This window comes from Panthera leo, chromosome B1 (assembly GCF_018350215.1).
Source record: "Panthera leo isolate Ple1 chromosome B1, P.leo_Ple1_pat1.1, whole genome shotgun sequence".
NCBI lineage: Eukaryota > Metazoa > Chordata > Mammalia > Carnivora > Felidae > Panthera > Panthera leo.
Window position 1 is genome coordinate 60,173,272 of NC_056682.1, and position 16,694 is coordinate 60,189,965.

General features: G+C 35.6%; 1 protein-coding gene across 1 annotated transcript in view; it reads right to left on the reverse strand.

The window, feature by feature from the left end:
- Window positions 1-9,032: 9,032 nt before the first annotated feature.
- ANXA10 (annexin A10) overlaps window positions 9,033-16,694 on the reverse strand; it is a 118,421-nt gene continuing 110,759 nt past the window's right edge. Inside the window, exons 10-12 of the mRNA XM_042936678.1 lie at window positions 14,888-14,946; window positions 11,308-11,430; window positions 9,033-9,101 (exon numbers count right to left, since the gene is read on the reverse strand). Coding sequence (XP_042792612.1) covers window positions 9,033-9,101; window positions 11,308-11,430; window positions 14,888-14,946 — 251 coding nt within the window. The remainder of the gene's footprint in view (window positions 9,102-11,307; window positions 11,431-14,887; window positions 14,947-16,694) is intronic.

Below are 16,694 nucleotides of genomic sequence, written 5' to 3' on the forward strand. Positions count from 1 at the left end.
GGCTGAATGTCAGCTGCACCCAGGAACGCTTGTGGGACCCTGCTGCTGCCGGTGCCCTGAGACTGCGGCCAGGTGCCAGCCTGCCCCAGAAAAAGTTCGCGACATAGTGTAGCAGCAGCTTTTCAGCACGCATCTGAAAATCACAACACGCATCTGGCAGGCTTCACTCTTAACGACCTTGTTTCAGCACCAGCGAATGTGACCACCCTCTGGGGTCTGGTGGGACCAGGTGGCTTCAACAGTCTCTACCAAATGTCCTTCCAGCAGTGGAACCGCTTTTCCCCGCTTTTCACTCTGATCCTGGGGATTCGCCCTTCCCACCAGAGCACTGCCAGGTATGGAGCTGTGGAGTTGCAGACTGCGCTCCCTTTGTTTACAGTCTTAATGGAATTTAAACCCTCTCCTTTCTCCTTTCTCCTTTCTCCTTTCTCCTTTCTCCTTTCTCCTTTCTCCTTTCTCCCTTTTTAGTTTAGTCTCTGCAGCTGTTACCAATTTTCCACTTTCTCTCCAGGTCCTCTTGGGGAGGGGTGCTTTTCGCGTATTCTCCACCCCACCCCAGTCTCTCTCCTCTCTCCACTCACAAAAGTACCTTCCTTCCTGCGCCTCTTGCTCCCCAAGTTCACTTCTCCGCGCCGCGTACCTGCTGAATTCTGTGGTTCAGTTTGTGCAGATTGTTGTGTTAATCCTCCAGTTTTCTAGGTGTGTAAGATGGTTTAGTGTTGGTCTGGCTGTATTTCATGGACACGAGACACACAAAAATCTTCCATGCTGTTCTGCCATCTTGGCTCCTCCCCATAATTTTCATTTTTTTTAAAAAAAAGTATAACCATTCTAGGGGTGAAGTGATACCTATCTTATTGTGGTTTTGATTTGCATTTCCCTAATAACTTACGATGTTGAGCATCTTTTCATGTTATGGCACAATATGTATATTCTCTTTGGAAAAATGTCTATTGGAGACCTTTATCCAAGTTTAATTGTGTTGTACTTCTTTTTGTTCTTGATTTGTAGATATTCTTTATATATTTTAGATATAAACCCTTTCAAAATATATGATTTGCAAATATTTTCTCCTATAAGTCGTTTCCTTTACTTGATAATGTTCTTTGGTACACAAAAGTTTTTTAATTTTTTTAAGTTTATTTATTGAGAGAGAGAGAGAGAGAGAGCACACAGGTAGGGGAGGGGCAGAGAGAGAGGGGGGAGAGAGACAGAATCCCAAGCAGGCTTTGCACTGCTAGTGCAGAGACCAATATGAGGCTTGAACCCACAAACCGTGAGATCATGACCTGAGCCGAAGTCAAGAGCTGGATGCTTAACCAAGTGAGCCACACAGGTGCCCTAAAAGTTTTTTCTGATGGAGTTCAATCTATTTTTCCTTTTGTTTTCATGCTTTTGGTGTTATAGCTAAGAATCCATTTGCAAATCAAAGTTAATGAAGAATTATCCCTGTGTTTTCTTATAAAAATGTTAAGGTTTAGCTGTTGAATCCATTTGAATAAATTTTGATATATATCATTGGTACATTTAAAAATAAATTTTGGTATATGTTGTGACATAAGGGTCCAATTAATTCATTAACATATGGATATACAGTTTCCCAGCATCATTCTTTGAATTCTGTTTTCATTCAATAGTCTTGGCACCTTCTCAAAGACCAGTTGGCCATAGATGTATGGGTTTATTTCTGAACTCTCATTTCTGTTCTATTATTCTATACGTCTGTGCTTGTGCTGGTACTGAACTTTTTTGATTACTATTTCGATTAGCTTTTAAAACAGGGAAATGATTCTTCCAACTTTGCTGTTTGTATTCAATATTGTTTTGGGTATTCAAAGTCCTTTGCTGTTCCATATTAATTCAAGGATTGCTTTTCCACTTTTATAAAAAGGGATAAGGGAATTCTGATAGGGATTCCAACGAATCTATAGATCACTTTGTGTAGAATTGTCATCTTATCAGTAATAATTCTTCCAATCCATAAACAAATGTGTACTTCCATTTTTTAGCTCTTCTTTGATTTCTTTCAGCAATGTTGTAGTTTTCAGTGTGCAAGTCTTTAACCTTGAATAAATTCATTCTTAGGTATTTTATTATTTTGGATGCTATTGTGATTGGATATTTTTAAGTACCTTGCTTGTGTATAAAAACACAACTGATTTTTGAATGTTGATATTGAACTCTATAACTGTAAAATTTATTGTCTCCAATATTTATTTTGTGGATTCTTCAGGAATTTATGTTTCTTTAATGTTTTTAATTTATTTTTGAGGGAGAGAGAGAGAGAGAGAGAGAAGTAGAGAGAGAGGGATATACAGAATCCGAAGCAGACTCCAGGTTCTGAGCTGCCAGCACAGAGCCTGACGTGGGGCTCGAACTCATGAAATGTGAGATCATGACCTGAGCTGAAGTTGGATGGTTAATGGACGCAGCCACCTAAGTGCCCCTTCAGGAATTTCTGTATATGGGATCATGTCATCTGTGAATAGAGTTTTGCTTTCTCCTTTCCGATGTAGATGCCTTCTTTGTTATTTTTCTTACATAATTGCTCTGACTAGTCCTTCCAGTAAAATGTTGAATAGCAGTGGTGAAAGCAGACATCCTTGTTCTGTTGATGATTTTAGGAAAAACATTTTGGTCTTTTATCATAATGTTAGCTGTGTTTACCATAAATGTGCTTTATCATGTTGAGGAAGTTATCTTGTCTTCCTAGTTTGCCAAGTATTTTTATTGTGAAAAATACTTTTTTTGAATGCTCATACTGCATTAACTGAAGTGATCATATGTCTTTTTACTTCACTCTCTTAATATAGTATATTACACGATTGGTTTTCTTATGTTGAATCACTCATACATTCCTGGGGTAAATCCCACTGAGTCATAGTGTATAATATTTTAAAAATGCTGTTGAACTCAGTTTGCTGGTATTTTGTATCTATATTTGGATTTTTTGTATCATATTCATAAGGGATATTGGTGTGTAGTTTTCTCTTCTTATGATGTCTTAGTCTGATTTTAGTATCAGGCAATACAGTACTCATAGAATGCAAGTTAGGAAATGTTTCTACCTCGTCTGTTTTCTGGAAAAGTTGAAAAAGATAGGTTCTAATTCTTCTTTAAATGTTTAGTAGAATTACAGGGCTCCTGGGTGGCTCAATCAGTTAGGCATTCAATTCTTGATTTCCATTCAGGTCATGATCTCATGGTTGGTGAGATCGATTCCCACATTGGGCTCTGTGCTGACAGCATGGAGCCTGCATGGGATTCCCTCTCTCCCTCTCTCACTGCCCCCTGCCCCATTTGTGCACACGCTCTCTCTCTCTCTCTGTCTCTCTGTCTCTCTGTCTCTCTCTGTCTCTCAAAACAAAAACTTGGAAAAAAAAAAAAAGCTTAGTAAATGTTTAGTAGAATTAACCCGTGAAGCCAGCTAGGCTGGACTTTTCTTTGTTGAGAGGTTTTTGATAACTGATTCAATTTCTTTACTTATTACAGATGTTGTTCGATTTTCTATTTCTTTTGAGTTGGTTTTGATGATTTATGTGTTACTGGGAATTTGACCATTTAACCTAGATTATATAAATTTTTTTGGTGTGTAATTAGTTGTTCATAGTACTTCTGTATAATCCTTTGTATTTCTGTAGCATCACTACTAATATCCTCATGTTCATTCCTGATTTTATTTATTTGCATCTTCTTTCTTATTTTCTCTGTCAACCTAGCTAAATGTTTGTCGATTTTGTTGATCTTTTCTGAGATCCAACTTTTGTTTTATTGCTCTTTCTGTTATTTTTCTATTATCTATTTTATTTATCCTCACACTGATCTTCTGTCTTTCCTTCCGTTAGCTTAGGTTTTAGATTGTTCTCTTTCTACTTCTTTAGGGTATAAAATTAGGTTGTTGATCTGAGATCTTTAATCTTTTTCAATGAAAACGGTATTAACTGGTATAAATTTCCTTTGAGGACTGCTTTCTCTGTGTCCCATAAGTTTTGGTATGTTGTGCTTTTACTGTCATTTCTTTCTAAGCATTTTCTGATTTTCCTGTGATTTTTTTTCTCTGACTCATTGTGTGTGCTGTTTAATTTCCATATATTTGTTAATTTCCATATATTTGTTTAATCTCCATATATTTGTTAATTGTTAATTTGTTTAATTTCCATATATTTGTTAATGATTTTTAACTTCACTCTGTTAAAAATGAAGATACTTTCTATGACTGAAAAGATACTTTCTATGACTTCGGTATTTTTCAGTATATTGAAACTTGTTTTGTAGACCAGCATATGGTCTCTTCTGGATAATGTTTGATATGTACATGAGAAGAATGTATGTTCTGATGTTGTTGGGTATAGTCTTCTAAATATGTTCATTAGGTCTAATTGGCTTATGGTGTTAAGTTAGTTCTTTCCTTATTGATCTTCTGTCCAGAAGTTCTATCTATTATTGGAAGTAGGGTATTGAAATCGTCAACTATTATTTTAGAACTGTCAGTTCTGTGTCCTTCCATTTTGTTAGTGTTCATTTCATACATTTGAGGGCTCTTTTGTTTGGCGTTTACATATTTTTAGTTGTTATATCTTTTAGATGAATTATGCCTTTTCTGAGTATATAATGTCTTTTTAATTTCTTGTAACAGTTTTTGAGTTAAAGTGTATGTTGCCTGATATTAGTAAAAGCTACTAGCTCTCTCTCTCTCTCTCTTTTTTTTTTTTTTTTTTTTTGCTATTTGTATGGAATATCTTTTTCTATCATTTCACTTTTAACATCTTTGGGTTTTTGGATCTAAAGGGAGTCTCTTACAGACAGTATATAGTTAAATCATGTTTTTTGTTTTTTTTTAATCCATTCTGCCAATCTTTATTTTTTGATCCACTTACATTTAATCCATTTTACATTTAAAATAATTACTGATAATGAAGAACTTACTTTTCTCATTTTGGTACTTGTTTTTAAAAATTTTTTTTTGTTAATGTTTATTCATTTTTGAGACAGAGAAAGACAGAGCATGAGTGGGGGAGGGGCAAAGAGAGAGGGAGACAGAATCCAAAGCAGTGTCCACGCTCTGAGCTGTCAGCACAGAGCCCGACGGGGGGCTCGAACTCATGGACCACGAGATCATGACCTGAGCCAAAGCCAGACACTTAACTGATGGAGCCACCCAGGTGCCCCGGTACTTGTTTTTAATAAGTGTTATGCCTTTGTGTTGTTTGTTTCTTAAGGATAGTTTCTAGTAATTTTATCCATTAATGAGTATACTTTAATGTTTTTTTCTTGTTTTTTGAGAACTGTATGTTTTGGATATTATGACGTGGTAATTCTAGAATTTTTTTTTCTTCTTAAGTGTTTGTTTTTGTTTCCATCTGTTCACAGTAGCTGTAGTTTTGTTTAGTGACTTTTCTAAACACTTTTTATAATGTCTCTGTTCTTCATCATGTGTGGTCTCTGAAGTCTTTGTTTCTTTAGTCACTGTTTTGACAGAGATTTCTTTGAACACAAGAATGGACAAGAAAGAGTGAAGAGGAGGAGGAGGTGGAGGTGAAGGAGGAGGAGGAGGAATTAAGAAAAAAATTTCTCCCATATTTTGTAGATTGGCTGTATGCTGAGATATGCCTTTCAACACTTAGACCATTTAGAACTCTGCATTGCCCTTCACTTTCTGCTTGGACTAATCCTAGAGACCAATAAGTTGACAGCTTAGAGTCTTCTCAAGTCTTTTCAGTGTGTGTCCTGCCTCGGGCATGTGCATGACTTTATAAATCCCCATATATAGGGGGAATATATAGATTTCCCATATTTTCTTCACAGGCTTTCATCACTCAGTTGTACTGCCTCAATTGTAATCTTTTGCCCTAGGCAGCTGCCAGTGGTTCATTTGTCTTAGGATTTTTCCTCCCCGAGTGAGGTCTGGTTTGGACAAAACAAAGACAAGTGCCTCACCTTGGTCCTTTAGTGAGCTCCCAGACAGAGTTAAACATATTCTGTGTTAATAAGCCAGATATGCTCCTCAGAGGTCCACAGTGGCTGGTGTCTTCACAACTGCCATTGAGTTGGGAGGAAGATGGAAAAAGAAGAAATAAAAATGTCACAAAGCTTTCCTACCTCATGTGACTGTTTTCTTGATTCAGAGTTAATTACTATTTTTCAGAGTTCTGACAAAGTTAATTCTGACAGCTTTTGCATGATTTTTTTTGATGCTTCTTTGGAGGGATGGGCCCTTAGAGCAGCCTACTCTGCTGTTTTCAGTGTCATCACATATTTGGCATTGTTTTTAACATACGTGAAATATTTAACTTTGATAATAATAATATGCTACTAAATCAGAACACTCATTTTATTTTTTTAGCAAATGATTAGCCTCTTTACATGTTTAATCTATTTGGGCCTAAACCGAGCATAGTAAAATACTGAATGCAAAGGACACAAATACCTTTCTGCAGTCTTTCCATATCTGGTTTTATTTTTTTCTGGAATAGCCAGTAATTCAGGTAATTTACTATTTCCTTTACTGTAGATGGGTAACACACCAAAAGCAAATTTATTCCTTTAAATGTTTGTCTTTTTTCCCCCTATAAGTTAAATATGGGAGATGTTTTTAATTTAACCAGAGATTTTTCACTTGTTACTTAGTCCATCAGGTAAACATTTGTGCATTAGAAGATGATATAAACAGCTAAACATCATTAAGCACAAATAACAACGATGATAATTGAAACAATTTCTTTTATAGGACTTCACTAAGTGAATTATGTGATGACGAAGATGACAATGTCATCTTGGCATGTAAACAACTAAGTGTAGCAATCAAGACAAAAAAGACATTGGCAATGTTAATCTTTACCTAAGTACTGGGATGCTGGAAAACAGAGATGGTCAAGAAATTTTACCACCATTTTGAGTTTCAGAAAATGGCTTTCTAATAGAACCATTCTTCCTCATCCCACTTAGCTAAGACTTACAGATGACCTCCTGTTTACCTCTAACAATCCTACACCCACCCACCCACCCATCAAATTCCTTTCCTTGCCTCATAAATGGTTAACTGAACTGTTTTCCTCTACTGACCAATCTGGACAAGATACATACTAACTTGACTAAACTTTACTCAGGTTTCTGCCTTCCCACAGGTCCCCGACTTTAATCCGCCCTTTGTCTCCTGCTGAAAATTTACTGGAAGCATTCACTGTTCCAAATCAACTGTCTAATCTCAGATCAATGACGGGCAATGTTACCAAAGACATTCCCAGATGAATTGTCCAGCCACACCACAAATTCATCCCATCCCCCCATACCTGATTCTTTCTAGCCTTGTTTATTCACCCTTAGAAATTAAAAATCCTTTTTCTGGCTACCCTCGAGACTCCTGTAAATCTCGTGGTCAGAGCATTCTCTCTATTGCAGTCTCTTTCCCTACTGCAGCTCCTCTTTCCAATTATTGCACTAGTCCTTTTGATAAAATCCCTCTCTATCTAAGTCTAGATTTGTATTTGATTTGGCAGCACAATGTTGTACTAGAGAAATAAAAGGTATTACCTAGCTGAAGTGTAAATTCCACAATTTATTGAACTAATTACAGAAATATATCCTAGCAAGGAAAATTTGTATTTAAATATCTAAATTCTCAGTAAGAATTCTAACATTTTTCTTATTAAAAATTGTATGTGAAAAACATTTTATCTGGAAGAATAGCTATACTAAATATCTCAAACAATGACTACCTTTGATGGAAATGTTAATGATATTTTTTAAAGATAAAAATCAAAGCCAATTTAAAATGATATAACGTCATACGCCGTAGCAGTAAGTTTAAATCTTGAAAATGGTTTCAGAAGTCTAATTATTCTTAAATGTTTTATGTTGTGCCCAGTTACTGTGTTCTAAACGTCCTATATCATTTTGCTTGTAAGAAAACAGGTTCTGAGAACATTTTTCATTTCTCCTGAGACTGGTAGAGACAGATATATAGGAACTGGGTTACAGGGTATTGCAAAACAAATTCCATGTGGAGTAAAGCACTCCTATCAATTTCACCAGTTCATCTAGATTTATTGCATGTGTCCTCATTCTCCTTGTTTGACTTCATTAACTGCAGCTTCCTGTGATCTTGGATTTGTGTTTTCTGTTGTGTATAATGGGAACCCTCCGTTATGGACTCACCCATCTCTGTTTCTGCTTTTATTCTTGGCTATATTGTGGCATCAATCTAGATTCTCTCCCAGATGTGATCTCAGTGAGTATTTCTCCTTTGCTGCTCCTAATTTACTGAGTTTTCAGACACATGAGAGGCCAGGCTTTACTGATGGTACAAAGCACATAACTTCCAAATGACTTTGGTGCAGATGTGAAGAAGGGATGATAAAAACAATGAGCAATGGCTTTTCTGACATTGCATGGGCAAATAATAGGTTTCTTAGGCACTAATATTAAAAAAAAATTAGCTAAACTGCCTTTACCAGAATGATTGTCAAATACACAGACACACACGTACTCACACACACATACAAGCATACACCCAATTTACATCCAAGTCTCTTATGTATCTAAGCCTGACAAACATCTATCGGGTTGCATTTTGCTGTTTCATATCTTCATTTTCTTTTACATAAAGGCAGCTTTAGATGTTTACTCTGGGTTTATTGCATTTGTACAGAAGTCTTGAAAATTTCTCTGAGGGGGATGGCCACACACTGTGTTTTCTTTTCCCTAAGAATGCTAAAGGACAGTTGTAAGCAGACTCTTGCTCTAGGGAATTGAAAGTTCACATTTAAATAAAATATATTTCAACGAAAAAAATTTTTATTATTCCATTATACACAATTTAATAAATCGCTGATTTGGATAATAAGTACAAATCTAGCCTCCTATACTTTTATCAATAGATTCTTCTTTGGCTCAGAATGATTTTAAAGATAGCAGAGAAAATATGATTCTACAGTTTTGCTACAATGCTTCTAACAATACAAATTTATCACAAACTCTATATTTTGACAAGTCTGTAGAGAGGAGTGTGCAGTCCTGCAAATCCATCTCTTGATTTAGTAATCTTCAGCATCACCAGCACAGATGGCGAGCAGAGCTTTCTCATAATGCCCTGAAGCAAAGTTCTGAAAACAAACAAACAATGTATTTGAAAGAAAATGTCTTAGTATTTCTAAAAAAAGAAGCGTCAGTCCTCTGAACTATAGTCAGAAAGATCCATGGGCCATTAGTGTTTCCAAAATTGTTGTCTTTTTTCATCTAAAGATTTAATATGTCCTGAGAACTATTCCCAGTGGAAGTTATCGAAAAATAATACCATGGTTATAGGCAATAGAACAGGGTTTCTATAAAGTTGATTTAACCCTGATGTGTATTTATAAAAAGAATAACTTACAGTAGAATTAAATCTCCTCAACTTTAGGAAGAGGTGTCCTAATATTATTGTTATAAATCAGTTTAGAGTCTTGGAGGGTAAACTGGCAATATGTTTCCAAAGACTTAAAAATGTTTATACTCATTAATGCAGTAATTCCACTTCAAGAAATATATTCTAAGGAAATAATGATTAATTATTGATGAACACAAAAATTTACATTCAAAAATATAGACAACTTTATGTATGATAGTGAAAAAGTAAAAAGCAATATTTAATAATGTGGGGTAGTTTATGTATTTTATAACTTATACAGTGGGATACCATAATTCAATGAAAGTATTCCTTTATGTAGTAAAGCATATTAATGTTTACATATATTTTTAAAAAGACAGAACCTACAACATTTCATTACTGGTTATCTGTGGTAGAGAATAAGGCAATTTTTATCTTCTTTTTATGGTCTTCTATAGTTTCTAAGTGTTTCAAAACAATAATAGCAATAAATGGAATCATAAAAACTAAGTTAAAAATCAACTATCATATTAACATTCTCTCACACAAAGTCATGTAATAATAATTCACTGCTTTAAGTGCACGTAGTAGTGTTACATTAATTATATGTAAATAACAGTAGACTTTGAGGTGGCTGTGGCTAATTGCAGTAGTTTATTTGTTTAGAAAATGTATTAGGACAGGCAGTTCTCAAAGTTTAGGATATTGAAGGTAGGGGCAAGGAGAGTTTTATCAGAACCAAGGAATAAAATTCCTCTTAACTGTTGCATCAAGTCCTCCATTTGGAAACCAATTTGGCCACAAAAGGCCTAGAGGGCCATCTGGGTTTTTGTGGTCCTTTGGTCCTTGGGCTGTTATGTTGCTTCTGGATCACTCTTTTAATAAACTAAAAAGCTATTTTATGCAATTGAACATTTCAGTGTAAAACAATTTGTATAAGGAACAACATCTAGCTGTGTGCAAAGCAGAAGTGAAGATATATGCTCAGGGCCCTGTGACTGGTTTAATGCTCTCCTGGTGCCATCCTCAAATTCTTCATAAGTTTTTGAAAGAGGAGTCAGACACTTGAATTGCAGATTGGGTGCCCCAAAGTACCTATCTAGAGCCCTATATAGTCTAATAATTCTTTGCTAGGTTTTATCAAAATCCAGACTAAAGTTTAGACATATCAGGATGAAGAAATGGACTTGTTCACTTCTGAATCATTGCTGCTTTGCCCCTTAAGGGGTAAAGAGATGGGTGTGTACACAAAGAATTTTATGTTACTACCAACGTTAAATTCCTCCAAATTACCAGTTTATGGGATTGGACTGTCCGCCCTGCCTTCTATAACAATATGGGAAGAGAGCTGAATTGACCTAAGAAACCTCTTCACAATTAGTGTGGTCTTTTTGTAAAATGTATTTTTCCTGATACTGATCATGCTTCAAAATTTAACTGATAAAGCACAATTACACAAGTAGGGATGAATATTTTACATGACTCTATCAACAATTTTTGTTCAAAACACATCAAAGAGAAATAAATTCTGTTACTGAGGTAAAGGGATTTTCTCATTCAGCACCTGTCGGTGTACTAAAGGCTGTCTGATGTACAAAAGTAGATTATCTTTGTTAGAATAGTTAACTTTTTATTTTATTATTATTTTTTTAAATATTTATTTATTTTTTAGAGAGAAATGCAAGTGGGGGGAGGGGCAGAAAGAGAGGGAGACAGAAGATCTAAAGCAGGCTCTGTGCTGATGGCAGAGAGCCCTATGTAGGGCTCGAACTCCGGAACCATGAGATCATGACCTGGGCTGAAATCAGACACTTAACCAACTGATCCACCCATGTACCTTATTAAATTTTTAGATTCTAACATGAAGTTGTTTATATTAAAGCTCTTATTTCAGTTTCAAAAGGGACAAAATATGGGTCAAAATAAATCATGTGTAGATTTACCTTAATGTCATGAAATAGGGATTTTCCGTATCTCTCTTTGTATCGTTTCCTGATGGTCATCAGGTCTATTTCACTTCTGGCAATTAGAATCCTGATTACAGTTTTATTATGGAAACCAAAGTCCTAGAAGATAGAGAAAAGGAGGGAAAAAATTAGAAAATGGTATAAGTTAATCTGTCTAATACAGACTCATCCTCTTTTCTGTGACTATTTATTCCTCCTGTGATCCTCGAACACTGGCATTGTGATCTGGGAAGTGCCCGAGTCATACTCCCAGTGTCCTCTGTGACTTCTCCCTCTCTCTTACTGTGTGCATACCGTGAAGCAGTCTACCTATTTGACTTCTTTAATTTGCTTTACTAATTTATTTTGTTGAAGTATACTTGACATACTATTGCCTATAGGTTCCAGATGTACATCATAGTGATTCAGTATTTTATACATTACAAGATGATCCCCCAAATCTAATTTTTTACCATACAGTTTTTTGCCATATAGTTATTACAATATTACTGACTATATTCCCTATGCTGTGTGTTACATCACCATGATTTATTTATCTTATAACTGGAAGTTTGTGTCTCTTAATCCTCTTCAGCTATTTTGCCTATTCCCCCACCCCTCTCCTTCTCTGACCAAGTTTGTTTCCTGTACCTGTCTGTTTCTGTTTTGTTTATTCATTTGTCTTGTTTTTTAGATTCTACACATAAATGAAATAATATGGTATTTGTCTTTCTCTGTCTGACTTATTTAGCATAATACCCTCTAGGTCCACCCATGTTGTTGCAAATGGCAAGATTTCATTCTTTTTTATGGCTGAGTAATATTCCAGTGTGTGTGTGTGTGTGTGTGTGTGTGTGTGTGTGTGTGTGACACATTCTTTATTGATGGACACATAGGTTGTTTCTTGGCTATTGTACATAATATTACAATGAACATAGGGGTGCATATATCTCTTCAAATTGGTGTTTTTGTTTGCTTTTGAATAGATACTAAGAAATGGAATCGCTAGATTGTATAGTAGTTCTATTTTTAATTTTTTGAGGAAACTCCGTACTATTTTCCACATTGGCCGCGCCAATATACATTCCTACCAACAGCGTATGAGGATTCTCTTTTCTTTACATCCTTGCCAATCACTTGTTATTTTTTGTCTTTTGACAGGTGTGAGGTGATATCTCCTGTGATTTTGATTTGCATTTCCCTAATGATGAGTAATACTGAGCACCTTTTCATGTGCCTGGTGGCCATCTGTATGTTGCTTCCAGTGGGACTGCTGGAGCTGGTGTGTGGGTGAGAGGCCCAAGGCATGCTGGGCAGCTCTAGCAGGCTGGGTAGAGCACCTGCACCCTGTTCATGTCTCTGTTGTCAAGGTGGAGGGGGAAGATGAAACCTGGTGCTCGTTCACACCTCTGACCCTGGAGAAAGTTCCAGCAGTTCCTTGCCTATTTGGTGACTACTTTAAGGTTAATGGATGAATTTCCTTTACTTATAGTCTAGTTGCCCTTTAAACTGCTGTTTCTTCACTGTGCCGAGGGCAGGTCAGTCTGTGCATGGGCCCCTCAGTGATTTCCCTTCCTACTAAGGTCTTTGTGTCAGGATTACTATGTTTCCAACTCTCCCATCTTTCTCTATGTTGTGAGAAACATTATCGTTTGTTGTGCAGAAGCTGTTCAGCTTTCAGTTCTTCAAGAGGAACTGCTCTCTGTGTAGGTGTAGATTTGGTGTGTTGGTGGGAGGAGGTGAGTTCAGGGTCTTCCTACATCACCATCTTGGGACCCCTTTCTATTTTGCTTCTTAAATGCCTTGTGATTTCTATTTCCATTGCCACTCCCTTGATGCTGGCCCTTATCATTTCACCCTGATTCTGCAATAGTTCCTTTCTTTAACAGCCAACTTTTACACTGTCTCCCTCACACCGCATTATGAAATGCAAATCTGATCATGTACTCTTTCTAGGTAAAAATTCTTCTAGGCCAGGGAGGCAGGTGGGTTTTGAATTCTGTTAGATGAACATTGGTATGTCTGAGTAAGACAGCAGTTGCATCTTTATTTTATAGTCTATTATTAAAAATCGTAAAAATAAAAATACCAGATATTTGAAATATTTGCCGAATTTAACTCAAATACTGAAAAATACAAAAATCAACTTCTGTATACTAGCTCCAGAAGGAATATTGCTTGACAAACCAATTTCGATTTGTCTTTTCAAATGGAGTAATGGGGACATCCAGTGGCCAGTGAGCATAATTTTTTTGAGCATAATAAAATTTTTAATGTCTGAATGTTTTGGGAATAGACCTGCCGAATAAATTTTCATAATTTGATGTGATTCAATTAAGTGATTTTACCCAAGTTTCCATATTTCAGTTGTATATCATTCATTAGAGTGTACTGGAGAAAAATCTCTGTAGATGTTCTTTGATTAACAGTAGTATAAACAGCTTTGGCCAATATTTTACACTCGAGGTTATCATATATCAACAACTCAATTATTTGAATATACAATCTTCTTCTTTACCTCCAAACCAGTTGTGAGTACACATATCTTTATTTTTGCATTGAAAGACACACAGAAGGAATAGGATTTTTATTCATTATGAGAATAAGTAGCCCTCTTCTTGGGCAAATTTGGCATCAGAGTAATTGTGCTTCTTTTCCCATGGTCATTCACAAGTGAAACTTCATTCTGGTTTTGGGGAAGGACACTATTGAAATTGTTCAATAGCATTGCCCGATACATTATTTAATTTTTTAAAAATCAAATAAACTTTTTCTGCTTGGAAATAGAATAAAATAGGGGAAGGCCGTGAACATTAATCTTCCTTCTGTGTTCTGAGGATACATAGGTTCTTGTACGTAAATAAAAAATACTCTTTACACAAGATATATAATAGAAATATTCTTGAATATTATATTATCCCAACATGCTAGCTACTTTTAATGAACTTGTCTGTAAAAATTACTTTGGTGATAAAACACTATTAAAATTGTTGTATTACTGACTTAAAAAATAATTTTCACTGAATTTTTGAAGCCATGATATATATGCAATGATTCGTATCAGAACTTTTATTTTTCAAAATATGGGTCACACACGTTATGAATAAAGTGTGCATTGTCTCATGCATTTAAGTGTTTGTTTCTTTAAAAACAAATGCACCAGAAGATGTGTGATTGACTATCACACTAAACTATGAAAACCATTCTCATTTAATTATAAAATAGATTTAGAGTTTATTATTGTCTAGCCATCTCTTTTTAAGTGTTTTTTAAGATAGCACTTTATGTTTAAAAATAATTACTAACATTATTTTGTGTTTTATTAAAACACTGAATTCTATTTTTGAACCTGTATGCAAATATATTCATTTCAAACAAGAAATGCTCAAGTGAAAAAATGTATTATACACCAGAATGAGACCCACCAAAGATATAATGCTCTGCTTTCTATACAAATTGAGTTACCTGAGAAGTATGACTCCTTGGGGCCTATCTCCCCCATGTGCTTTAGTTAGTGATTTGAGAAGGTAAACATGGTTTCTGGAGAAATTTTTAAAAATACATGGGTCATACTTACATGGATTGCATTATATAGCCTATAAGCAAAGTAGGATGGTTTGTCTCGAACACATAGAACTAGAAAAAACCAGAGAGAAAAAAAGGAAGTTTGAGAATGACAATATGTATTTTCTTCAGAATTTGGGAAATGATGAGAATACTTCTTTTTTTTTCTGTTAAAATCCTGGAAGAGTGATACTTTTTGAATTCTCTGTGGGATCCCTCATTGTACGTTGCAGTAAAATTTCCACATTTAGAATACTGGTAAAACCATAACACATAGAAAAATATAAACCAACAATATTATAATGATTCATTCAGATTTTCATTTAGTCTATTTCTACCTCTTGGAGATCTGTAGTTCCTTTGCATAGCCTAGAGAAGAAAAATGTGTGCTCTTTATTTGAAGATTAAATAGATCACTATTACAGATTTTTATTATTGTATAATTCAATGTGCAGTTGGCTCATTTTCCCAAACACTATTTTTTTAAATGTTTATTTATTTGTTTTGAGAGAGAGAGAGAGAGAGAGAGAGGAGAGAGTGAGCAGGGGAGGGGCAGGAAGAGAGGGAGAGAGAGAATTCCAAGCAGGCTCTGCATTGTTAGCACAGAGCCTGATTCAGGGTTCAATCTCATGACCTTGAGATCATGATCTTCACTGAAATCAAGAGTGGGATGCTGAACCAACTGAGCTACCCAGGTGCCCCTTCCCAAACACTATTTTTAATCCTTGGTAGACCTGTGAGTAGGCCTGAAGTCTCTTAAAGAAAAACTGGATGGGCCATAAGGGACCTATACCAGTGTTAGGAGTCATCTAATCAAAGCATTATGGCATTAGAACTACCAAGAGCCTAGTGAACAATTGTCCTTGATAGAAGTCAATTGATGATCATTGACAGTCAATAATGTCTATTTGAATAAGTGAATAAATTAATGAATAAGTAGCGTATGTGAGACTTTAACTTTTAGGCAAAATAAGATAATCACAACAGTGTTTTCTCTATAATTCAAACGCTAATTTTAGGTTGTGAGACCATGCCTTCATCTTTTACCTTTATTTATAACTGTGAACCTCCTAGCACTCCCGAGTCACTGCTAGAATGTGGGCACTTTAAAGACAGGGGCTTTTGTTGTGGCTTTTGTTATTTCACTGTTCCATTTGCAGTGCCTAAATCAATGGCCAGAATGGTAGATAACTCAGTAAATGTTTATTGAATAAATGAATGAATCAGTTACATTGTTTTCTGGTATTTCTCATGTCCAGTATTTCTTCTCACTCACTGCTGTGTTTGTGGTGTGGTCTACAGTGGAAAAAGAGCTATCCTGAAACTCAGATGACATGAAGTCCTAGTCATAACTTTGTTGCTCATTAGTTAGCAGACTTTGAGACCATACTAACGTCCTTGGGCCTTGTTTGTTCCATGAATTGTAATAAGATACACGGTAATTAAATTATGTTGAGACTTAGCCAAAATAAAAGCACCCTATCCCCAGAAACACATACAAATATTCATATATTGTATACTATTTCAAGGATTTCATAGAACCCACCAAATCTTTTCATGGAACCCTAGCTTCAAACTCCTTTCCAAGCTAAGCTATACACATTCTGTTACCTATCATCTTCAATGCCCATGAATATCTGTGCCGTTCTAGGAATGGAAAATCAGACTGTCCATTTATTCAACAAATACAAGTGATTACTTGATGTGTTCTTTATGAGGATATTTTACAAACACCCTCCATTTGTAGGTCCTGCAATGTGTGTTGTCAAGTCACAGCACAGCACAAGGTACAACATGGGTAATTTAATAGTAGTTGTTAG